Source organism: Indicator indicator, chromosome 11 (assembly GCF_027791375.1).
Source record: "Indicator indicator isolate 239-I01 chromosome 11, UM_Iind_1.1, whole genome shotgun sequence".
NCBI lineage: Eukaryota > Metazoa > Chordata > Aves > Piciformes > Indicatoridae > Indicator > Indicator indicator.
Window position 1 is genome coordinate 26119467 of NC_072020.1, and position 27267 is coordinate 26146733.

Consider the following 27267-nt stretch of genomic DNA (forward strand, 5'->3'; position numbering starts at 1 on the left):
AAAAGAGTAAGTAATTAAATGCTTCTCTCCCAAGCCTTTTGTGAAACTGATCCTTTCTGGGTAGGTGGTCTCACATTCTGCACTAATTTTGGTACACAGAGGGGAATGCCAAGATAACTAATTTTCAGTGATGTAGCAAATACAGAGCTCTGGTGCATTTCTTACAGAAGACAAGCCCACAGCTTTTCAAAAGTTACTTTAGCTGTTGAATTTCTTTAGCCAAGAATTTTAGAAACACCTAGGTGCTGCTTCAGGAGAGAGAAGGGGGAAGGAATAAAAGAAACCCAGAAGAGAGATGAGCAAGCAAAAACTGTCTTCTAGACAAATGCTAAGTTTCTGTAAAACACCTTCTGGGACAGTACCTTCAACCAGCAGAGCCATCCCTTGCTCCCTGGAAAAGTCTGAGCCCCAGAGGAAAGAAAGTTACTGGTTCTTCACAACACTAGTGGCACCTGTTTCAGTCCAGCTGTCATCCTTGTTGCAGTCCATCAAATACACATTCAATCCAGATGCTTTCCTGAAGCAGCGTTCGCTTTGACTGATCGCTTCAGAAACTTAACTCCAAACCACAGCAACACCACCTCTGCCTTTCTGCAAAGACCTCTGCCTTCCCAAACAGGTCTCCTTTCATGATCACAGGTACATAAAAGACCACAAAGGTTACCTCTGTCAGAGGTCACAACTGGTACCTACTAAGCAAACCACAAACCATCTTTTCATGCAAGGGCTAAAAGTCTTGCAGTCACTTAAGGAGACAAAGATGGAGAAGAAAATAAATAAATAGATCTGTAGAATTCCTCATTAAGAGGTGACCTCCTCTCTCAAATCTTCTTTAAAATTAATATTTAGTGAAGATGGGAAATGTTTGTTTCATATGCCAGTAATAGCTGGCACACAAGAATCTCGTTGTAGATCAGAATTTCTTTATAGAACACATGGATTGAGAGGCTGCAGTGACTGCTGCCTGTGCTCTGTTACATCTCTACCGCCTGGCTTACATTCACATGACACCTGCTCAGAAGTAAGAGGATTCCTGCAGAAAAATGAAACCTCTAAGCAAATATTTTGTAAAACTAGTCACTGAGTTTTTCTGCATCAAAATGACATCTCACCGCTCTCCTCCTCTCATGAGCTCCCTGTGAGAGGCTGTTTGCACAGCCTTCTCCCTTTCTGATGCTAGTGGATGTTAAACATCCTAGATAAATGAGTACAGTAAAAGCACCGAGTCTTGTGCTGGAAATCATTCATCCATTGAGAGCACAATGACACTAAGCACTAGATGGAGAACATATTTCACTCCCACATGCAGCTCGTAGGTGCACCACCTTTCTTTTTTCCTCCCTCAGCAGGTATTTGCATATTGAGAAGATAGATATACATGGTAATTTTATTTGAGCACAATGATTTCTTTGTGCATTAAATTTAAAAAAAAATAGTTTTCATTAGCATGCCTGAAAATAAATTTAAACAAAAAAATTCTAAGATTATGATCATAGACCACTGAATTCTCAGTATGATTGTTCCTATGGCAACATTAGTCCTGACCCATGGTGGCATGTGGAAGTACTAGTTATGTGAACTCTAATTCATTAATCAAGGACATATTTTGTGCCCACAGAGCTTTGTGCTTCACTGGAAAGGTAAAATAAATTGTTTCCTTTTGCAAGTATTTTAATGAAAAGGTGACCACAGGTGTCTTCAAAGAGTAATATACCTACCTTTGTCTGCAAAGATGCAGATTCCAAGCTCCTCACATTGCAGCCCACAACTAAAATACTCCATCAGTTATGAGACATGGTTAACACCCCCCACTTCATGACAGAGATGAAAAATAAGATGTAAAACAAACACCTAGCCCCATGCTTAAATAATACACACCTACTCCACATGCGAGGCAAACTTCGCACAAAATCTCCCTTCCAAAATCCTAGGCAGAGCTAAATCCCGTAGCAGGCACTACACACAGACCCACTGGAACACTCTGGAGAGAGAAAGGGGAAGTGGTGTAACGTCTGAGGATGACAGCCATAATTTAGGTGGCAGTGTATCACAGAGCCAGCAAGTCCTGCTGGTTGCAATCAAGGATATCAGGAGAGGAGGGGATGCCCTCTGGCAAGCAGGTCCTGAACTAACTCAGTACCTAGGTGCAGCTGGTTGGGTTGTTCCAACTGAATGATGGGTGTCAAGCTCTACTGCTCTCCTCTCTTCCAAATATTCCACAGTCTACTACAATGTGCAGTAGCTGCATGTGCTGTAACAGCATGCATATGCTTTGTAAGGCCCTCTCTGGGAAGGAGAGCAGCAGGGGCAGTTTCCAAGCTGGAACAATTCTTTCTTCCTCCCAAGTGCTTCCAGGGAGAAGAAGGCAGGGATGCCAGTTGTCCTGGCAGTCCCAGCCCTAGAGAGCAAAGGACAGTTTTCCCAGGCCCATGCATGGCTCTGTGCGCTCTGTCCATGTTTACATAAACCTACCAGGCTTCCCACAAGTACCTGATCTGCCACACTGACTCCTCTGTTTGGCCACATAAAGACAAGGAGCAGCATCCTACTCCTTCCTACTAATGCAACCTCATGCCCATCCAGCTAGGAAAGAGGCATCACCTACAGCAGGTCAAGCTATGAACCTCCATTCCGACTAAAAGTCAGCAGCTGTGCACATGTCAGGTTTTGGGTGCTGAGTGTTCTTTCCAAGACTTATTTCCCAGAAAGACTGCAGCATTCTTCGCAAGTTTCAGTTTCCAAGCTAATTTTGGATGCAACTCTGTACTGATTATGCCACAAACTCAGTACCATCCTAAAGGGGAAGAAAAAGGAAGGAAAAAAAAAAAACCACCAAACAACTGATGACATGGTATTTGCTTCAGAATTCATGGCCAAAAGCATCACTTATCCTAGAAAGCTAAACTTCAAAATAAAAAGCTTGTTATCAGCCTTCGATCCTCAACAACTCTAAAGAGCTTTGAATAAAGTCACTTCTTGTCACTCCTTGCATTGTGTAGACTGACCAACACTGCTTTTATCAGCTATCAGCACTTGTACACCACTCCCCCTTCATAGCCATTTGCTGTCCACAACAGCCAGTCCCAAGAAGCCAAGCTAGGGTCATGTTTGAGCCAATGATTCAACTGAACCACAGTCACTCCAGAGAAGCCACATATGCATGTGTCCTCTAGTAATTCTTCATTCTAGTAATTCTTCATTGCAAGTCTTCGGGATTTTTCCTACAAAAACCCTCTATCCAGCTAATTCTTTTCTTACAGGTTTCTAAACGATGCCAAGGTTGCATCCTGAACCCAGACAATCTAAGCTAAGGTTTTCTGTACAGAAAATGGACTCACTCCCTGAAAAAAAAAAAAAAAAAAAGTGTCTGTATCAAACTATTCATGAAAGCAAACAAAGGCTCCTCCCTTTGTTCTACTTGTTTAAGACAACCAAGTTGTGTCGTCATTCAGTTTCCATTGCTTCAGCTCCACCAGCAACATTCACGCTGGATGCTAATTCACCTGCTTCAGACTCCTGGTTTTTCAGTTATTGCCATATGATTTCTCACGCAAAACAAAATTTCGTGTCAGATGCTTCTATACAGTCTGGACATCTCAGCATTTCCTCAGGTTTAACCTTATGTGTCCGTGTGAGCTGAAATTCCCCGCCCCCTCCACCCCCCCGACAATAACCAGGCTAGCCCAGTCTGGAAGCAAATGAAAAGCTGTATTTACAAGCAGAGTCTAAAATCTACGATGAAATGCAATGAATATGTACAAATATACAAAATTCACAACATTCACAAATATATACAATCAACAGAAAAAGCACAACCGATCCCCCTTCGCTTCCCCCCAAGGGGACCCTCCCAAAGGGGCCTCTCTCTCTCCCAGGAGCTTCCCCCCAGACCCCCCTGGACAGAAAGCAGAGTTAGTTAAGCAGAAAGTTGTTAACTTAGCTGCCAAGGTCAGTACGTGTTATCTTCAGCCAGAAGAGAAGAAGAAACAGCAGCCAGACAGCCCAGCAACTGCCCCCACTGCCGAACGCAGAATGTGCAGAGTGCCTACTTTGTTTTGGGTAATAGTTCTTAAACATTTCTATCTATCCAATGGAAGTGTTTAGAACAATCAGTATTTTGCTTTCTTACACCCAATAGTGACTTATTTACATTCTTTCACTTTCTCTGTTCTGAACTTTGCAAGGAAAAATTAAAAAGACTGTTTCAAACCATCACACCTTATCATTTAACAAATCCAGTCTGAAGGAGAAGAAATTGTATGCTGATGTTTTCAACCACAGAAGGGAGTACACAAATCCAAGAACCCACACCACAGATGACAGGCAGCTCAAAATGATGTGCAATGCTTCTTTCCATGCCATATTAGATACCTTCTGCTTACACTTTCAAAGAACAAAGTGGCATGTTCAGCAGTAATTTTTAACATGGCACCTTAAACCTTTTAAGAAAAAGGTTGAATTTTTAGTTCTGAATTACTGTGCAACAGAATTAAAAAAAAAAAAAGCACACACAAAAGGCCCTGCAGAGGAATTTACTGAATGATGCAGGTTTTAAGAAACCTACAGGTAGTGAATTCAAGAAAAACATCGTTTCCTTCAGCTCCAGTGTACACAGGAGATGCCACCAACACAAATTTCCCATCAAACTTGTTTAGAATACTCTAACAAGCAACCTAATGCTTTGAAAGATTAAATACATGTGTTGTATTCAAGTTACACAGAAGGCATAATTAGTTAATTATATGTACAAATATTGTTTCACTTGTAATTTTGAATTAATGCACTCCATAAGCATTCTCTGAATATTAACTGCTGATTGTAGTTAGCCACAAGGTGGCAGAAATTTCAAAGTTAAAATAAAAGATGCTTGTAGGCTACCCCATGAGTTTGGTTTTGTTCAGTCTACTACAGCTAGAAAGAGGAGGGGAAAATATTTGTTACTGTATTAAAAACTATAGAACACACAAGTCTTTTTTATACCTGTGGTAGAACAGCAAAATTAAACCTATAATACAACACATAATATGGATGCTTAAAGTAAAAATACACACAACTATTAAGAGAGTAAAGCACTATATTTTTAATTTTTAATACCTAGATGAAAAGTTAAATTACTCATCTCTTAAGTAAGCATAAATATACACAGCTTAAAAATCAAAAAGTCCAAATAAATTATTTTATGCATTCAGATTACTATCTTTTGTGTCTTTGGAAGCAGCATTAACTTTTCTAATTTAATAAAAAATAGATACAATTACAGCAAAATAATAGCAAGCGAACAGAAACAGAGGAGATGAATGACAAGCACAGAGCAACCAATGTTACAAAAGGGTGCCACAAACCTTTTTTAAAAAACAGCTACAAATGAATCAGTAATTCCAATTCTGCCACTGGCAAATCACTAACTTTTAACTCAGCTCTCTCCAGTGAAAGAATGTTACCCACATTCTCAAAGCTACTATTTTTTTTTTTTAATCAAAGTTCTGGGAAAGTTTATGACAAACCCCAGAAAACTGAATTAAAGCACACAAGCTTTAAGTAAGGTAAGACCAAGAAACTGTAGCTTATATAGTCAGAAATGAAATTGCATTAAAACACAAAATCACAGGAATGAATTCCAAAATGCAAGTTAGACAACAGCAACAAGTAAGAAAGATACTTACTGTCTAGCCTGGTCCTTATTGCCATATGTTACATTTACAACTGCAGTCTCGGTGTCAGTGTTCACTAGAGAGGAAAACACAATGAAAAGAGGTTAAGTTCAGTGTGCACTCTCTTCCCACTACAAATTTAAAAGGCATTTGAGAGTAAAGCCATACCTTGCTCACAGTTTTCCACTGTTCCATACTGAGCTAACAAACTGTCCAACACCTGTCAAAAGAAATTACACATTTCAGTTTCAACATTGATTAACAAACGTCTGTGAAACCACTAAAATTTGAAATTATTTCATCAGAACATAGAACAGTCGAGACATCCATTCTAATAAGGAAGAAACGTTCACTATCTTTGGAAGAACACACATGCGTTGCTTATTTGCTTTCTCCCATCAGAAAAATCTGCTTTTAAAACCTCCATGAATGTGAAAAATACAGCATACAGCTCCAAGAAGTCACACTGCACTGCAAGTCCCAAACTTCGAAAATAAACCTTCAAGTCACCTGCTCCCAGAGTGGGCTAAAGCAAAAGCAGGAACAATTTTAGAGTAGAACAAACCTGAAATAAAAATCTTTCAGTGTATCGCAAGCACTTATCTGTTACATTGTCACAGTTTATTTCTCCTTCCTAATACACAGAGGTCATACAGGAAAATGTATATTACTTCATGGGGGTTTGTCTACCTTGAGAAGTTAACTGGAATAACCAGCGCATTAAGAGCTGTTCCACAATTATTTTGACAGTTTTCCCAAAGACCCATTCCATAGGAAGCACTTGTACATTGTATTCTCACAATCATTTGAAAGTCACAATTAATTCGTCATTTGGTATAAAGCCAGGGAGGAACAGATTTTTAAAAGGACATGACAAAGGGCAAAAGAAATCTGAAAGAAGTAAATTTTTTTTTTGGCACAATTTGTTTTATTCTAGTCAAATGGAGGATGAAGAAGCCATGAGAAACACAGAGACTTTCAGGAAAATCAAGGTGTCAGAATATCAAAACATCAAAGTACCAGCAGTTGAATCAGTGAATCAGTTCTAAAATTCACATGGCATACGCTTTATTCTCTTCCTGTTTCTTCAGAGGACGGTGACTGTGGCAGCGAATAACACAGATCACAAGTTGTGGTTTATTGCATCCTAATGTTTTGTCTCAAGAACTAAAATGATTCTGGAAAGGCTCACAATTTGCACCAAGAAATTGAAAAGTAAGCTTGCAACCTCTTGTGTGACCAAAGTGCCATTCTTCATTTAGTCTCTTGAGGCAAAATGTCTGTAGGGAAGGAAACGGGGGCAACAACGGGATGGGATGGACATAACCCTTTGGGGAAAGGAAGGAGGCAAGGAAACAGGACATGAGGACAGCAGTAGGCATAACAACATCTGTGCAGCTTCCCATTGCTGTATGCTTTCACTTGCTATAACCAGCAATTGAGCGTGCACAAAACCTCAATCCCTGAAACTGCAAAATTCAGGGACTACAGCCTCATGAGATTAAAAATGTAAAATTATTAACACACCCTATACTTTTACTGCAATATAAAAGATATTTTTAAGATAAAATGTAGTTTGTATGCCCAAACCTAACAACAACTTACATCAGTATAGAATTGCCAGTCCTCATCACCTTCTAAAACTGCAATTGCACACAGACGTTTCAAACCAGGTATTTAAAAGGCAATGAACTGCTCACCAAGTTTGAGCAATGCATTACTGCTTCTAACTGCAAAATTTCCCCATCCTCCTTTTGAAGGGTCTAGTAAGATTTCTTGGCAACTGTTTTGTTTACACAGACAAGTTGATAACTGTCCTCTCCTCCTGCAAGTAGAGATTAGCCTAATCTCAGAGCGATTTTTCAATCCCCTAAAAATAATTTTTCTGCCACTCCTCAGACCTGACAATTTAAAACTAAGGAAAATTTTACTCTGACTTTTCCTAAATTTGCTGGCATTTCCTTAAGACAGCCTCTTTGCAGTTGTGCCTTGTGATAGGACAAGGGGCAGTGGATATGAACTAAAGCACAGGAAGTTCCACCTCAACATGAGAAGGAACCTCTTTACTGTAAGAGTCACGGAGCACTGGAAGAGGCTGCCCAGGGAGGTTGTAGAATCTTCTTCTCTGGAGACTTTCAAGACCTGTCTGGATGTGTTCCTGTGTGACCTGCGCTAGATTCTATGGTCCTGCTCTGGCAGAGGGGTTGGACTCAGTCTCCAGAAGTCCCTTCCAACCCCTAACATCCTGTGATCCCATAACATTTTACTGAGTAGAGATGCTTCAGGGGATTAAAACAAATTAAAAGTCTATAGAAAAATCCTTTTAAGACAGTTGAGAGGTTTGCACAGACAAGTGGGAGCTGTGAGGTCTTGCAGGTCTGTGGCCATGGCTCCATACTGGCCAGGAGTCACCTCATGAAATTAAGAGGAAAGCCTTCTTCCACAGACTAGTAATTGTCCCTCTGCTGAAATCCTCGGGTGAAAAGAATCTGAGATGGAATCAGGGTTTTGCAACAAGCAAAGCAAGTTCCTGGCTTAGAGATTCATTCTGAGATGTTTAGCTGCAACGGGATACTGAAGAGTTAATTAGTTTGATAAAGCAATTCCTTTGTCCCTATAGTATGTCAACCACCGTGTCCTATTACACAGCAGACCAGGCAGCAACATAAGCTAATGTCTTTAACACAAATTCATTACCTTTGAACTGTGCAGACCACGAGCTCATGCCCACTCTGCCTCAAAGCTGCATCACCTCAAAAATCACAAAAACCTCATTTTCATCCTTTATCATACAGAAAAAGGCCAAAGCTGTAGTGCCAGAGATACCACAAGACTTTGCTGGATAATAATCAATTGTTATATTGTAAGCTATTCCCATATTAAATTCCTATTCTGGGCTAGGCATACCTTTACATTAAGACCCACATTATTCAAGTCAGCAGCTTCAACAAGGAAAAGAAAAAATGCTTTGAAGCTGAATCCACACAGCTTTTTAAAGATACTACATTTTGTCTAAAAACTACTACTTTCAGCATGTTTCTGATCAGCCATCAAAGCCTCTCAACATGCTAGCCTTGCATCTGCTCCAAGAAGCCTAAGAACCAAAAGTTTTCTGTTAAACAGGAGCAGCCCAGGATGGCACACTCAGCATCTCACCCCTCTTCACCAGGAGTTCTCCACTTAGGCTGCTCTTCTTAACCCTTTTCTGAGCTGTTTCAGGCAAAGATGGTGTCCCTCTGGGCTTCAATCCAACTGCTTTGAGTCCCATATTCTTAAGAGTTGCTTTACCAAACAGATTGATGAGAAGTTTCATCAAAGGATTGGTTTAACTGAAATGGGAAGCAATCCTCTTCGGTCAAAGACACTTGCTCTCTGACGACACTTCTACTTTGATCACAATTGGTCTCATGAAGCAAGGTTTTAGGAGTGATCTATACTGCAGGGGTAGCCTTTTGTATATAAAGCGCACTAGCAGAAGTTTCAGCAGCAGTTAGGGTGCGTGTGAGTGTGAGCAGCAAGTTTCATGGGTGAGTACACTTCTAACTGAACCAGCTAATCCAGTTGGAAGAAATCATTGCGACTGTATTCAAAGCCAGATTCTCTACCGCAACTCACTTTCAAAACACAGAACTCCTGCGTGTTGCTTGCTTCACTTGTATTCACTGCATCAGCCAGTTTCTACTGGCATCCCTCATCTGTTCATATTTCTCTTCACACTGTCTTTTCCCTCTCCCCAATTTTTTTTCCTCCATCCCAAAGCCTCTAATTCTGCTGCAAAACAAACATGTTTTGTTTAAGCTGCTCTTCCGTAACACTCTTCGTGTACAGCCTTGTTGGGCAATCAGAACAAAATTCAAAGCCAAGTTGGTGGTGCAGCAGCAATTCTGATGAGCAGCTGAAAAGAAAAGTTTATTTGTACAAATATTTAATCTAAGCTAGAGTGGAAAAAAAAAAAAAAGTCTTTCCTTTTCTTGAGCTTTCCTTCTAGCAGTTGTCTAAATTGGGTCTCCTGCTCTTGTTGTAGCACAGATGTCTCTCTCACAAAAAGCTGCAGTCTTATACTGTGGACTTTCATTCATCAGACTCTAAAAGCCAATTCTGACTTCATTATAAACAGCATTACCCTACACCAAGCCCCACAGATCGAGGCTGCTTTACAAGGGAAAAAGAAACAAGGAAACGTTGCCCCTCAGTAGAGCCAAGAACTCAAAGCACACTTAAAAATATCCCAGTTCTCATGCAGATTTCACAGATTTAGAAGTAGCACCTTTGAACAAACCAGAGCTGTGTTTGCTGCACTTTCAGAACTATTTCATATAACTCTTATGGTGCTATAGAATTTCTTCCCTGTGTCATAAGCAAATTAATCTCAAGACATCTGGTCCATAAGCACAGTTATCCATATTGTTTCTCTCACACATCACATAGTGATGGGAACTTCAGTGATGCTGTAGAACTTGAGGTTATTTTCATCACTCATATAGAGCAAATCCATTAGATCACCACACTTGCTTCCATGATATGTTGGTTGGGAGTTAAAACTGTACAACACAACTGAAATCAAAAATAAGAGAGGCAAAAAAAAGGGGGGGACAGGAGGATTAAAACCATTCAATAAAAGACCACATGGAAATTTTCAGCTGCAAAGAGTATTTCCACTGGTGGGGGGTAAGTCAAGCAACAATGAGTAAAAAGAGGTAAAGTTGTTAGTGCAAGTGGCTTTTTAATTTAAAAGAGGAGAGGTGTAGTGGTAGAAAACAGAAAATCCAAATAAGGAAAGAGGTAGAAGTGCAGAGCAATGCTGATATCACTCCTGACATCAAGCCCAACTAAACAACTAATGCCATATGCACTCTTATCTCTGGTATATGTAAGCCCACAGGACAAAACAAATTTTGATTAATTTTATTAATGCATTACAGCTAGCCTGGTATGACCCTCACCTGGCCCAGGTGTGCCAAAATTTGCAGCACAGCATGAGCTGAGATGGCATTTTGTGACTTCAATATGTGGAAATAGGACCTCAGCAGAGCCAGCATTGCTCTCAGTTCCACTAGCTGCTAATGACTGATCATGGGGGGGGGGGGGAGGGGGAAGGAAAAGGCTCTTCAAAAGTACTTTCCTAGTTTGGCTTAATCTTTTTTCTGGTAAAAAAAAAAAATACATCCCTAACAAGGGGGCCAGATAGCATAGCTTTACAAGAAAAAACAAACAAACAAAACCAAAAAAGAAATCCAGAATGATACGGGTTGGAAGGCACCTCTGGAAATCATCTAGTCCAATCCCCCTGCTAGAGTAGGTTTACTTAGAGCAGGTTGCACAGAATGGCATCCAGGCAGGTTTTGAATGAGTCCAGAAACTGAGACTCCACCACCTCTCCAGGCAGCCTGCTCCAGTACTCCACCACCTTTGAAGTTTAGAAGGAACTTTCTATGTTCAGGCTTATGCCTGTTACTTCTTGTCCTTTCACTAGGTACCACTGAAAAAGACCGGCCCTGTCCTCCTGACATTCAGTTCATTAAATATGAAGCAGCCTATGATAAATACCTGAGGAAGCAGCCATTTGTTGAAGGTGTAATTGGATCATATCACCTCATCTGCACAAAGGCATGGGTGGTGAACTTGTCTCCAGGTTGCCCAGCACACCTCCAGCCTGAGCAGCCTATCTGGACCACTGCTACCAGCCATAAGCCAAGTATCACAACTTACGACATTTCCACCATTAAGGTCAGAGCGTATTGGTCCCTTGTAAAGGCAGAGCAGCATGGACATGGAGCACCCAAACCAGAAGATGCTCTGCCAGGACAGTTATCCCTCCAAAGTCTTGTGAAGAGGCAAAGCCACTTTGAAATGGCTCAACACATGGCAGCATGTGGTGATGGTGTTTTTCATCTTGTAGGCTCTCCAATACCCAGCTTACTGTCTCATGAAACCATGACCATAGTCTGGAAGAATCAGAAAAATAAGTCTGGAAGCTGCTGAAGTCATTGTTTGCACACACCAGAAGGCAGGGCCTGAAAACAATAACTTCAGCTTATTTACCACATCCCATACAAACCCTGGAGTGAATTCTTCTCCTGGGAACTTGCAGTTATATCCAAATGTTCAAAACTATTAATAAGTTTACCCTATAATACCATTCTGTTTAGGTGGCATTACCAAGGTTTTAAGAATGTAAAGCTGAACCACAGAGAACAAAGCCAAAATCGTCAAGAGAAACTACTAATTGAGTGACCAAATAGGACACCAAGGGCTTGATTTTCCACAGGGCTCATCAGACCAGCACATTTAAAGCACAGCTTCAAAGCCACTTTCGGTGGCAAAGAGAAGAGCATGTCTGCAGAAGACACCTGCAACTCATCACGAGACAAAGTGAAGACAAGGCACACTGATAGCAATTGGTGGCAACTTCTTCTTGAATATTGTGCCTGGCAGCAGACTAGAAGGTACAGAATTCAACTTGCCATGGCAGCATTCAATTTCCCTAAACAAAGGAGTCTTCCTGAAAGTCCTTGACTTGCTGCAGATTGAAGTGTGCAGTAACTAAGGCACAGCCCTTACAGTCAAAGACACCTTTCAGTGCACACACTGGACTTGTTAGCTGACATCAAAGCCATGCTGTGGCTCCAGCCAGTGTCCCTCTCCTACAGTGCTAAGAGCAAACACTAGGTCCCTATTCACCTTGCCCATTATGGAACATCTGAAATGCCCAAATTAAAAATAAGGAGGTAAGAGATGATGTGGACTACAACTTAATTAAGCGAAAGATAAAGCAACTGAAAATAGGTCATAGAGCATGACATGCAACCATGACTTGATATTGTAACCAACTCCACATATCATATGTGTTTAGAGGTATTTCCAGATAACACTGCTGGACCATTTCAATTGCCACATACACACACCCCCACTATGTACATTAAAAGGTAACAGAAAAAGGAATAAATGCTTAAAAAATCATATCATGTTCAACAACATCTGAAAGAATCTGCCTTAAATCAAGATTCTTAAAGTCAAGAATCACCTAAAGTATAATTAGCATAACATACAGGTACAAGGTGAGATTCTGAAGAAAAAAATTAAGAGGACTGCAACAAGTATAAGCAACGTGGTACAGATGAAGACCATCATCAGAACTTCCTCCTTCTTTAAATAAAAAAAGACATATGACCCAAACATTCACTGAGAGAACATCAATTAAACTCTGAAAACAGAAGAAATTGAAAAAAATTGAAAAGCTAGTCCAGGTACTGAATGAAGGAGTCCAAGTCCTTCAGTGCTTTTGTGTTCCCACATTGCACTCTACGGTGGAAATAGCCTCCTGCATGTGTGACAGGGAAGAAGAGATTAGTGTGCATTACACTACGGAGGTATGGGATGCAAAAAAGAAAAGATCATAGGATCGAGGCTGACAAATGACATTAAATGGTTTCTGAGGTTGGGGGGGAGGGAAGTTCTTGAGATGTTTAGAGAAAGGAAAAAAAAACCCTTATTAAATGCATGGGTGGCCTCCTTCACAAAGAGATTAAAGGGAGCAGGATAATTCAGTTTGGAAAGGAGTGAGAGGGAATATGATACAGGTATTATGAAATAACGAATCATGTAGAGATGGCCAAATTGGCAGCTCCTACTCACCCTTCATCTAAATTAAATGAAAACAAGTTTGAAAACACAGAGAAATAAGTATTTATGCAACATTATCTGAATGCAATTAAGCACCCCACAATATGTACCAAAATACATCATTAGTCTCCCCTCTCTTCACACTCAAGATGTGGCTTCAAGAGCTGTTTCAGATAATGTCAGAGTTTGTGAACCAGGTTAGGACTCCTGATTCGGTACCGGCCCTGATTTCCAGAAAATTAAAACGCCCTGTCATGCAAATTGGCCCTTAGAGGCAGCAACTGCTGTTGAACACAGCTAATCCCTGTTCCCAGGATCTCCTTGTGAGCACTGCTGGGGCCCCCTCCTCCTCCTCCTCCCCAGGCAGACGGGCTACCAGGACATTTCTGCGGCTCGGCATGAGAGAAGGATCACATGCTGGGCTGGCAGATGGGTGTTGTGAAACGTAGTGGGAAGCAACAGAAACACTAGCTCGTGTTCATCTGCCTCCTCTCGCATCGAGGCGGCCAGTTTAAGTGGAAACACTCTCCACTACTTCCACAGTCTCATTTGCAGTTTGCCAAAGGGAAGGGGGGAGAAAAACACCAAAAAAAAAAAAAAGCAAGCTATAAAAGCATTACTATCCAGTGAGCATCCATCGCCCAGCTTTGATTAAATGATAGACTACACAAAAGCAAAGGAGCCAGCAAATTTTAAAAGAATGTTTAGAAAATGCAGTGGGATAAAGGATGATTTCTCTGCTTTATTCACAGCGCTACATTAAAAATACAATTGGTTCTTTATTGACAGTTTCGACACCTTCCCGCAGAGGCATCCAGCAATGGTCTCTGTCACAAAGACTGCTGCTCAGCCCCACAGTGCAAGCTACAATGTCCTGTTCAATGCCATGCAAACCAAAAAGGAAACAGCTACATTTTTGCTTCCCCCACCCTCAACCTTTCAGTCTTCAATTTCCTTAACTCCATATCATTATGGAAAATGTGGGGTTTTAATTGGAAGATTTACCAAGGTAAATTGTATTCCTCCTATACATTTTACTCTTTTCTGTGTGCACGTGTGTGAAAAAGGCACTTTTGAAAGCTATTTTCTATACCTATTAAAAAGTCTACTTGTCACTTCATTACTACAAGGCTGGTGCTAACCTGATATTTTTAGTTTCAGCATAATAATAGTTCATTTACCAGGAAGAAAAAAATAGGAAAAAAAAAGCTAGAGTTGGAAACCTGCAACTGCAACAGAGATCTGTCAAACTGAAAATCAATATTTGAATCCTCTTTTGGAACTGATCAATAATTACAGGTTCCAGGAAATCTCTCAACAAGAGCACAGGGATAATCTCATGAAGAGGCTACACTTAAGATAAATATTCCTTCTGGTACAGGTATGCTGCAACATAATAGAAACAGAGCCAAGTCAGTGCTCGACACCAGGCAAAACTTTCCTGGAAAGATTGTCTCAGATTTTAACACTAAGCATTTCCTCTAGGAACTTCCTGTAACTATCTAAAATGATAGATGGAATCATAGTGAAAAAATCCTGTGTAAAGAATTTAGTTCACAGATTAGTGCAGATAAAAATCAAGTATATTAGAACTCAGATGGAGATCACATCTGAGATGTTCCCTCTATTGTGCTCAAGACTCAAGATGACAAGCTTTCAGGAAAAAAGATAAGTCCTTAACAACCACTTCATGAATATCTTTACATCTCTTGATAACTAGGAAAAACTATAAAAAGGTTGAAGCATTTTACATGAGTTATATTTACAAGAATCCCCTTTTTAAAGAGTGATTGTCCATTGGAATGGGCTGCCAAGGGAGGTGGTGGGGTCAGCGTCCCTGAAGGTGTTTAAGGAGAAACTGCGTGGGGCACTTAATGCCATGGTCTAATTGATTAGATGCAGTTGGGTGATCAGTTGGACTTGATGATCTTGGAGATCTCTTGCAGCCCGGCTGATTCTGTGGTTCTGTCTGTGGATGTCATGCCTTAAGCTTCCCAGCAGTCTTACTAGGGGACAGCACTGCTGTGGACCAGATGTGAAAGGCTTAGCCTCTAAACCATGAGCCTCTGAAATAAGAGACTGCTAAAGGGAAGGAATTGTTAACCTGCATTTGCAGAGACTTACAGAAGGGTTACTGGCTACTCTTGCACAAAACTCTCTCAAGTAGTCAAGGCATGTCACCTACCTCACTCACCTCCCTGGCTCTTTTGCCAGCATAGTAAAATTCCTGTACTTGAATGGAAATTGTCAGTCTCAGTCTCTTAACAGAGGGGGCAGCTCAGTCACTTGAGTAGTTGTAACAGTTGCACCTGAAACTGCTGCTGAAGTCCTCCCAAGAGTGGGAGAAGGTAAGTTTTTCTTAACCCACCTCTCCTGTTTGCAAGGCTGCATTCAGGGAGAGGAAAGAGTGACAGCCTTTATCAACTCCCTGCTGCAAGAGGTGGGCACTGAAAGCAGAGGAGGTTGGAGCAGGAATCAGAACATTCAAGTCTGGGGTCAGGCAAAAATAAGAATTGCAAACTTGAAGAAGGAAACATCTCAATGGAGCAAGAACATCACCCTCAAGTATTTTAATTACTTGGAACTCCAGATTCAGAATTTTTTAAAATCTACAGTAAAGACCTCTACAGTGCTAACACAGAAATAAGAGCTTTGAAACCAACAGCAATTTAGTGCTGGCAAAACCTTCAAGCTGCAGACATAGGGACCTTGGGGCAAAGGGGAATCAGAAGATTCCACCTCAACACGAAGAGGAACTTCTTCACTGTGAGGGTCACAGAGCACTGGAACAGGCTGCCCAGAGGTGGTGGAGTCACCTTCTCTGGAGACTTTCAAGACCCATCTGGATGCTAGCTGTGCTAGCTTCTATGGTCCTGCTCTGGCAGGGGGGCTGGACTTGATCTTCAGAGGTCCCTTCCAACCCCTAACATCCTGTGGCAAGATTTCTGAGTGCAGAAAATTTCTCTGGTAAAACACAGTAACCAGCAGCTGTTTAATCATTCAGATAGTCATAAAAGCACACATACTTAAATCACTCCAAAACAAACCAACACCCCCCTAAAAGTTAGAGATAACCATGAAACTGAAACATACACCCATCGAGATCAATGAGCTTCTCAAGTCTCTCAGCCTTTTGGCCAACTCATGCACTGATCTGAAAGGTAAGGTTCACAAAAAACCACAAATTTCTGAATGTGATCATCTAAATTAGAAACTAAGGTTGCAAGAGATGCATTATGCTAATACCATTTGACCTATATACACCCAAACAAAACAAATCAAGAGTGTGAATGCTGAGTGCTAGCTGACATCTTGCAGACTACAAATTGAAGTGTCCATTTTGAAGGAGCAAGAGAATGGCAAGACAACTGCAGCAATTCAAGGAGAACAGGCATAGTTAAATGAGTTATCTATGCAAAATGTGACTCGGGAGTGATCTCTGCTTCAGTTTACTTGCATTCAGAGTCTTCCACAATGACACGGAAGAGTTTTCTGTTCAGTCTTGCAGGATGCATTCAGTCACCAGCAAGCTCTTCATCTCCAAAGTTGATTGTACTGCCTCAGTATTAATAGCATTAGTATGTTTCCCCTCCTTACAAAGGGAGAGATGCAAGTTTACAACCTGACACTGCTTTTGTGGTAATTAATACTCTAAATAAATCAGACCTGAGAACTGAAATACCCTTATTCATCACAAGCACTGGGATTCATAGAGGAAAAAGGGATTAACAACTAACGTGGGTGATATACAGTTCTGGGTTGTTTGCTGTTCTCAAGAGAATTGTTGCTTGGAGCAGTTAAAATTGCCTGCTCTTGCTCAGGTCCAACACGCAAAGAGAACAAGAAATCAAACATAACACAGCAGAGGTCTTCTCTACTCTTACTGGCTCTAATGGCCCCACAGGAAAGTTCAGACCTAAATCCATGCTTGTATTTTATAACCAAGTTTTCATTTCAACTGAATAATCAGCTCTGTCCAAGACATCAGGCTTTCGCAGCTAAAACCAGGCACAAGAGCAGTCCTTTGCAAAAGCTACCTTCATGCAAGCATCCGTGCAGTTTGGCAACACCAGCCACTAGACTGATACACACTTTTTAAAAACACAACAAGCCAAAACAACCCCCAAAAACTGTTGTTTTCCAGAAGTCTGGACACTCCATTTCTATGCAACTTTTCTTATGCTTTGAAACAGGCACTGCAAGTTTTTGAATAAGTGGCTCCAGTCCTGTTTTAGGCTGCTCTGCAAGTAGCTCCCTCAAGCTATTCTCTGCTGAAAGTACTTGAACTCTACAGCAGTATTCCCCTGAACATGAATCAAAACCATCTCTGTTAGTAATAAATTAAGAGTAAAGGTGAATAATACTGCAGGGCACAGAAGCTCTATGCCATTTACCAGTATCACATTTACTACACAATAAACTACCTCCTCTTGTCAAAACAGCTCATTCTCCTTAAAAGCTCAACATTTAAATTTTTTGACATTTAAAAAGCCAGCACTATTTAAAATAAGGGAAGTGGGAGTGTAAATCCCCAGCACATGCCTGTACAAATGTATGCTTCATTCTGATTTTTCACTGATTCATAGCAAAATACTCAGCCCAACAGAAGGGGAACTAGATTTTTAGGCACAGAGGGAAAGAGTACTTCAGTGACATGAGAAGAAAGAGGTGGTGGTGTAAGAGGAACTAAGAAATCTTGGTTATTTGCCTGCTGAGTTTGGGGACAAGCTGCATCACACCTAGGTTAGAGAAAGGAGCAGATAAGAAGTTCAGGATCCCAGGTCAGTGACAACACAGGAGCATCTTCCGTATATAAGAGAATGTAGGACAAACATAAATGAGAAAGATGGAGGCAAGCAAAAGCATCAGAAATGAACTAATATACACTCTCATATAACTGCATGCCATCACACATACACATCAGCACTCAATCCCAGGGAGAAGGCAGCCACATACAAGATGATGAAACACTGACAGCGTGATTTCATCACCCAGATACTCAAAAGGAGAAAAAACATGACAGAAAAGACTCTCCAATAAGGCAGGGTGCAATAAGGCAAGATGCTCTTTGGACAACAGTTGACCAAATAAAGGTGGACCCTTCGCACGTGTCCTACTGTAAAGACAGTCTGAAATTATGAATAATGACAACATGCACACAGCAGCACATCCCAGGAGACAAAAATATTTTAAATGCCAAGAAAACAAACAAACCAACCAAAAAGCCCCAACCACCCTCTCCCCCTGTGAAAGTTAGCTTCCCAACAAGCAGTGAGACTCTGTCAAGTAGCTCTAAATAAAACATGGACACTGCATATGAAGAGCAGGAATTTGCTTCAGCACACCTTCTGGAAGCACTACAGACACCACCTTACTATAGACCTGCTGCTCCTAATCACAAGGCAGTAGGAGAAGCTGAGAACATTGTATTTCCACATGCTTTTTTTATTTTACAAGAAGTCCCACTGCTTTGGAAACCTTTACCAACATTTTTACAAGCTCTTCAACCGTAAATTGATTTGAGAGGTTCAAATTAAGAGGCTGCCATATTGTCCCCTCCAGGATACCACAACGTCCTTGGCAGCAGGGACGACAACACTAGAAGAACTGCTGCCAGCCCCAGAGACTGAGTTAGAAACCTGAACACCCTTTGCTAGAATTTGAAGTCTAAACTCTCTGTATCAGCCCCCCAAAAATACATGCAAGCATTTGGCCATTCTTCCACATAGCAACAATAAAATCACTTTTCCCTCTGCTTCCCCAAGAGAATGCTTAACTTTCAAACTAGCATAAATATTAAGCTCAGCTATAGCATAGGGGGGGAAAAAAATTATGGGATGGGGTAACATGGCTGAGTATGCTGCAGCAGCCTGTGGAAAGCAATACCCCTATGAGGTCTGGCAGCAAATCAAGGGCAGGCACTTCAGTTGCTTTTCAGATTATACAGCTTTGTAAAATGATTTTGGTAGCATTCAGCCTTCTAAAAACCTCTCTATGGAAAGTGGTCTTTTCCAGTCCCTCATTGTTGAGCTCTTACCCAACAGCACACAATGTGCTACTGTAGTTGTGCTGCCTACCATGCCAGCAGCACAGTAATGGCACATGCTGCTGAACCAATGAGACCAGCCCAGAACATGAGGAATATCTCTCTTTCCAGCCTCCCCTTTAATTTTAGTGTGCACACAGCTCTGCTGCCAGGGCAAGCCATGCCAGGCCGATATTTGATTTGCAAACAGACACTCTAACATGCTCATCTTAGCTGCAGGCTCCAAGTTATCTGCTGTTACCCCCAACCGGCATGTGGGAAGTAACCTTATCCGTGAGGGTGAGCTTTCACAAGGAAGAGGCAGACAGTTTATATTTTGATGATGATATTAGTTTTTCCTAGAAGCAGAGGGGGGAAAATAGCCCAGACATTCCCAGGAACAAAAGCCTCTGCACATTACAACATGCAAAGGGTGTGTCCTCTTTATGTTTAATAAAGGCTCTCAAGCTTTCCAATATGATAAAGAGATTGCCCCAAGGTTAACTCCCTGAAAAAGCAAAGAGATGATGACAAGGAGACCAAGCTACATTCCTTGTATTGTCTTCCACTGGTAGAGTGCAGGGCATCCCCTAAGCTGGATCAGCAGTGGCTATCACAGAGCAGCTCTTGAAGTGCACACCAGGCATTATCACAGACAAGCTTAACATTTAAAAATATGCTTGGACCTTCCTTTTTCCGGCAGCCATTTAGATACACAGTTGGAGTCTTCTGAGGTTAACTTATTAAAAGGGCTCATTTTATGTTCATTTTTGTGTACTCAGAGGCAAAAATATTTTATTTTCAGTTTCCCCTGTTATTCTTGCCCCTTTCAAAAGGATCATCACAGAGATGGACACAAAACCAGCAGCAACCTATTTCTAGATGGAAAAAAGAACAGCCTTCTGGTGACTGATGGACCAACTGCTCCACTCTGGCAATCATCCCTTTGATTTTACCTCAATGCTGACTGTACTGTTTGTTTATGGTTTGTTTGTTTTCCTTCCATGAGTCTTACCTAAACCTTAAGCACAAGGTTTTTCCTCAGTACTCATCCACAACAAGTAATACCAAGCAGCCCAAAGGTAGCAGTGAGCTTGGGAGGATGTGGAGAAGGGAGGATATGTGTCACAAAAATCAATCCCTCCCCTCACGCTCCACCCTTTTTCAAGTAAAAAAAGCCAAGTTAATTCAAGAAGTCACTTCTTTGCCCCATATCTAGCCAGAAAAGGAATGAATAAACTCTCACATGTCACTGAGACAACTTAAGTCTCTGAACAATACTGACTGCATGAGATGATGTTCCTCACTGTTTTGGCTGCACTAAAACTACTGCTAAAAGCTTCAGTGCTTCTGGTATTTTTATACCTTCAAACAAGAAATCGGGAAACAATAACTCAAGAGATCTCTGCTCACATCTGGAGAAAGGAAGTTTGATTTATCTTCGCTTTGACTAGATCTGTCACTACATGTTACATGAATAAATCAGTCCTCAATTTGAAAAAAAAAGACAACAAATAAGCATTACACTGTCTCATCTGCTTCACGTTAAGGTGTAGGTAACAATGCCTTCAGCTGGGTTTTCATCACAGGCTTTAATCAGAAGAATACGAAGATAGTAGTTTGCTCACCTCCAGTTGTACTGTGTGAGAACAAAAATGGAAGAGCCTCACAAGTACAAATATAGTTGGTATATTAACAATGTTAGAACATTCTTCTAGAAGCCTCTTAGCAAAACACTGAAGTTGATTTCTGCAGCTGACAGAAAAATCTTAGCAAACCCGTGCTCGGGGTGATTTAAAAAGACTTGCTCAGAAATGCAGCCCAGTCGCCCCTTTCTCTCTACACCCCTACATAGGTCTTCTCTAGCACTGCTACAGATGTGGATTACAGCTTCTTGTGTTTTAATACATTCAGCTGATTGCTACTTCTGAACAAAAAAAAGTTTAAATGCCTTTTACCTATTTCTGTGAACATGTGCATGCATACACACAACATACTATACATATTCATTCATAGCCATCCCACTTGCAGGATAGCAGCACACAGAGCATAGAAGAACAAGCTGATATGAGAAGCTGCTTCAGGCATAAAAATATAGGTTGTGGGATGTGTGCACAGCACACATCTTAAAGAATTCTGTAGCATTACCATAAGATGAATAATGTTCACGTCACTTGTGATTGGCTCCTTTAAAAAGTGACATCTCAGACTGGTAGGACAAAAATCTCTTCACAGGAAGGGCTATCAAGCATTGGAAAAGGCTGTCTGGGGTGGGGGGAATGTGGCATCACCATTCCTGGAGATATTTAAAAGGCATGTAGATGTGGTACTGTGGGACACTGTTTAGTGGTAGCAGCTTAGCAGTAGTGATAGGATTGCAAGCTTCCAGGTGAGAAGCTGGACCTGATGATCTCAAAGGTCTCTTCCAACCTCAGCAGTGCTATGGTTCTGTGAATTCAGGATCTCATTGCAGGTTTAAACTATTTGATAACTACAGGTCAAGTTAGCCAAAGGAGAAGCAGCATGACTAGAACTCACATCAGCAGTTGAGAGTAGGTCTACTGAGAAGTTTTACACCACAGTAGAAACACCAAGAATGACTAATTTAGAAACAGATGTACAGTAGCCCCATGAGCGTCAGGCTTCATGTGCATCTTACCATGAGACACAGAAACCCTGTACTGAGAGACCTGACCCCTGTACTTTGTACATGTACACACCCTGCACATGTGTACCCTTATCCCCGCACCTGCAGTCTTTCCCCATTTCCCCACTACTTCAAAGAGGACAATATCAATACAAACACATTGGAAGTTGCATACAAAGAGCACTGACTTAAAGTTCAAGAGCTTTTAACTACCTTCTGTGTCTGCCAAAGTCCACTCAGTCCAACCATAAGTGTTCATACAACAGTAAGACAGCAACTGGAAGATCATGTTCCATGACAGCCACAGCTGCCTGGTTTCAGAACCAAGACTCATCTCACGAATTAAATAGATCCTTGACTGAAGCTGGGTTTAACTTATGTCCCTAACAGATTTTAAAAACAGCCACCCACATAGGTCACCACCACCAGAGCTATTCAAGGCCTAAACAAGTAATTTTATGGAGCATAAGGTCCAATCAGCTACACCTTAGTAATTTCAAGCCAGTGTCTGAATCTGTACCACGGAAGATTAAGTACAGCTGACTTGAAGACACTCATCACTAGAGATATTCTTCCCATACCATTGCAGATTTTATACTTGAAGAATTTCACTTTTTCATTTGTCTACAACAGATACTAAAACATTTTTTGCACTTGGAAACTTCCATCTTCACACAAAACAATGCAAAGACTTAATGACCTCAGGTCTTCCCTGGAGGTCATGTTTTAGCCGAGATTTATTTCCCCTGCTGGATATGTCCTTAAAGCAGTCCACATACTTCTTACAAAGAACACAGAGCAAAATGGAGGACTCCATAGAATCATCAGGCTAAAGAGACTGATGTAACAGAACTAACTGAGACAAGTGGTAGTGTGATGGGAAATATCTACAGCCACTCCACTCTGCACTGGGAAAATATCTGCCAAAACTCGTCTCCACATCAGTGAATGGTGTAGAACAAACTTATACACATCAAATCCCTGAGTAAATTTCACTATAAAATCATGCAAGATACTTTAGGAAGTCAATGTTTAGAGTCTGCACTTCGTCATTCTCTATTGCTTTAGAAACAGTACTAAAGGTGTTCACAAGATCCTTAGTTTCATTCCCAGTTTAAGCCAACAATGAAGTGCAAGTTATACAGCATTACAAGACAGAAACTGGGATGTAAAACATGATTTGTTAATATGAATCTGTGTGAGTGCACAGGCATAAAACATTATCATCCATCTATTACACAGTTCACATACTTGGGGGGCAGACATGTATGTGAACATAGACAGCTGTGTAAACACACTTGCAGTGAAAATACAAAATATGTAAGGGAAAAAAAACAATGTTTTAAGAAGTTAGGCATTTTCTTCCCCTTTTCTGAAATCTATTTTGTGGTGTTCTAAAAGGAGATAAGAAGAATTACAGAAGAAAAATCAAGTGGGCACATAGTGATTTGATGAAAAAGGGCCAACAAAACTCCAGATGTGGTTACATGGAGCTTATCACAGCTGTAGAACAGGAAAGGATAGTGAAGGCTTGGATTAGTGTTTGGAAGTCAGCTTAATTTTGAGCATTTAAATTACATTTTGCCCCCCTTTTTTTAAGGCTACTAAGATAGCAATGGGAACTGACCATAAAAAAAAATTACAACAAAAAAACTTACCACTCAGCACTGCAGAAGAGCAACTGACAACATGAGAACACCTTACTACTTGTGGAATTGCCATGAATTCAGCAGAACATAACCTATGTTCGTGACAGAGATGCACTGAGTGATCCTATCATGGACTACAAAAATCCCTATTCTTAAACTAATCAGCTTTGAAAAAAATATAAGTTACTAAATTTGCTTAGAAAGTTCGGGGGGAGGGAAGAAAAGCTTAAACTGCAGTATCTAAGTACACATCACCAGTCCACCACCCCACAAGAAGTGTCATGAGGATACCAGGCAGAAAGCTATCTGTGTATCTGCCCTTCGTTTATTACGCCACAAGGAAAGAGCAGGCATTGGTCACCATAAACCATTCAATTAGACACTCATCTTCTAACCATTAGAGAAAAGACAAATGGTTCAAGTTCTGGAGTTACCAAACTGCAAACCTAACTAGAACCATAATTATAAAATTCCAGCTGGTAAATTATGTGTGGAGAAGATGAAATATTATGTTTTTTTCATCTTAAATACAATCACAGCTTCATACTGGCCAATAATAATAATAAAAACTGAATAAATGCTCTATTGCATGGACTTCTAAACTACCCCACACAGAAGTTTAAGTTGTGCTGTAACAGTGGTTACAAACCACCAAAATGTCAGATAAAAAAAAATAGAATAAAATAAATGCATAGTTTTCCAGCTTGGATGTCAAAAGTTAAATTCCTTACTCCAGAACAAGTCAGCAGAAGAACTCAGCACCCCTGCCCTTCTCTGCAGAAACAACAAATATTCCAAATATTCCTCAAAAGTGGGTCCAATCTTCCTTTTTTTTTTTCCTTTAGCAAACCAAAGGCCTCAAAAGAAGTATATCAGGATTCTTTTTTTTTTTTTTTTTTTTTTCAAATGTCAGCTGCTGGATAAAGGAAACTGCTCTCTACAAGGCTCAACCAAGAAGAACAATCTCTGTGTCACACCTTTAGACATGCAGGCAACTACGTGAACACCACTCGCACGCAGCTCAAGTAGTAACCAACACGCAGTTGAAAATCTGGTATGAAGCAGACCACATGAAGTCAGGGCCATCTGTATAATGACTGCAATGCACACTACTGTAGTAGTGTGGAGTGCTCTGCCCTCATTAGAAACACCAGCACAAAACCATACAGCTGAAGCACAAGCCTGTTTACAACAATAACTTCCCCAAAAAAAGCTACAAAGACCACAAAAGCTGGAGACAAGATACAGCAGTTGAGCCTTGCACAGCTGTGTGAAGTGTCATGAAAACAAGCTCCTGCCCTGCAATGTTTGCCTGTGCTGAGGTGGTCTGGTAGTGGTGGCAGAGCTTCGTTTTGTCCATGGCTCTCAGAGCAGCTCAGCCAGCAGGCACATGAGCAGCAAGAAGGGAGAGACTGCATTGTACCCAGGAGAGAGGAGGGAAGTGGGGGCCAGATGCTTGACTGCAGCTCCACTGGCAGCAGTCCAATCTCTCACAGAATCACAGAAACATTCAGGTTGGGAAAGACCCTCGTGATCACCAAGTCCAACTGTGGACCCTACTGTACAATGTTCACCACATCTGAACAACCTTTAAAACACATCCAGGGTTGGCAACTCAACCACCTCGCTGGGCAGCACATTCCAATGCCTGACCACTCTTTTCCAGAAAAAATTTGTCCTCATGTCCAATCTATACCTACCCCATTGCAGCTTGAGGCCATTCCCTCTTTTTCTATCATTAATTACCTGTGAGAGGAGACCAGCACCAGCCTCTCCACAACATCATTTCAGGTAGCTGTAGAGAGCAATGAGGTCTCCCCTCAGCCTCCTCTCCTTTTTCCAAACTAAACAGCCCCAGCTCCTTCCGTTGCTCTTCATAAGATTTATTCTCCAGTCCCTTTCCCAGTTTCACTGCCCTCCTCTGCACTCACTCCAGCACCTCCACATCTCTCTTGTATTGAGGTGCCCAAAACTGAACACAGTACTCAAGATGCGGCTTCACCAGAGCTGAGTACAAGGGGACAATCACCTCCCTAGCCCTGCTGGGCACAGCATTTCTAAATCCAAGCCAGGACACCATTTGCTTTCTTGGGCACCTGGGCACACTTCTTGCTCATATTCTTTCCCTACACAGCTCCACTGAAGCCTGTGGTGGCTGAAGACAGAAGATATGGCAGACAGTGACCATGGGGCAAATGGCTGGAGGGAGCAGCTGGCCCCACATCTGAGTGAGCCCTGTTAAAAAGTGTCTGTGCAGCCAATTCAGCAGGGGTGTCAACCTGTTGGCTTCCAACAGATGAAGCCCTTGTCTACCGGTAGTTGGTGTTTGTTGGTTTTGTGATTTTCTTTTCAGTTGGTGGGTTGTGGGTTTGGAGTTTGTGTTTGGTTTTTTGGGGGAGTTTTGTTTTGTTTTCATGGGGTTTTGTTTAGTTGTGGGTTTGAGTTTGTTTGGTTTTTTTTTTTTTGTTTGTTTGTTGTTAATGGTGTTGTTTCTTTTAAAGTCTTATGAGGTGTGAAAAGAGTGCAGCAAAATATTTTTTATGCACCACAAGTCATGTTGTTCTTCCTCTTTTCTCTGTCCCAGCCATACGCTGTTTCTGTATGAAAAATGCCATAACAGGGACCTTTCTCTCACACAACAGGATTTTCAGAATTATTCATGATTTAGAAATGAACTGCTAATTTGGACTGCTTTACAGGCTGGTTTCTGTCTTTTAGTGCTGTGAAACTTGTACTTCATAGTGGCTCAAGCTGGGAAGGAAACTAAGTGCGGCTTGCAAACTCCTCAGCTGATGTCTAAAGCAATAGAATATGATGAAGTACAGAGACTAAATACTCATTTACTCGAGGAACTTGGATTATTTTGAAGTGAAATTCACTCAAGAGTTTGATGAATGTAGGTGTCAAAGAATTCTGTGCAATACTAACTGTTGGTAAAAGGCAGGATACAGTGCAGGTATTGAGAGCTATTTTGTTTGCAAAGGCAACCGGTTTAGAATAGGCAAAAATGTACCTGCAGAAAAGACTCTCTGCAAATGTTGTTTCCCAGCATTGACCCTACAACAGCTCTTCACTCTCACCAGTTAAGCCCTATCTGGTCTTTCCCCAACAGCACTGGTTGCTCACCATGTGCCATCACTTGAAGAAACATACAAAAGGCTTTGGGGGCATCTACAGCCAAGGAGCGAGAGCCCTCCCAAAGCCCACAAAACATGACAACCATGAAACTACTAAAAGACTTACAGTCATATCAACTACAGAAGAAATACGTGAGAAGTCTCAAGTTTGTCCGCAGGCACCTGTGAGGGAGTGGCAAGTGAGGGAGCATGGAGAAGTTCTCCACCTCAGCAGTGGATCTGCTGAGCAGTAGATGGGCTACAGCCACACCAAGGGAATGGGAGGTTGAACAGCCATGTGGTGCAGTAGACCATGTGATTCCCACAGCTACTTCAGCAACCAGTGCAGCAAACCTAGTAAAAGGAAGCCTTGCCAAAACCAGCGCTTGCTCTCATCTCCCTGCACTTACACAGCCTGGCCCTGGCCCATGGATGCTGTGTTGCTCAGCCTGCCCTGCCTCATACACACACACCACATGTCCATTGCCTTGAATTTTTCATGACCACCAGACTGCCTCATCTCCACTTTCCTTGGGCTGCTGTGTGAATGTATGGC

General features: G+C 41.4%; 1 protein-coding gene across 4 annotated transcripts in view; it reads right to left on the reverse strand.

The window, feature by feature from the left end:
* IGF2BP3 (insulin like growth factor 2 mRNA binding protein 3) overlaps positions 1-27267 on the reverse strand; it is a 116207-nt gene that overhangs the window by 37627 nt on the left and 51313 nt on the right. For all 4 annotated transcript variants that reach the window (XM_054384804.1, XM_054384803.1, XM_054384802.1 and 1 more), the window contains exons 4-5: positions 5820-5871; positions 5664-5727 (exon numbers count right to left, since the gene is read on the reverse strand). In XM_054384804.1, the coding sequence (XP_054240779.1) occupies positions 5664-5727; positions 5820-5871 (116 nt within the window). The remainder of the gene's footprint in view (positions 1-5663; positions 5728-5819; positions 5872-27267) is intronic.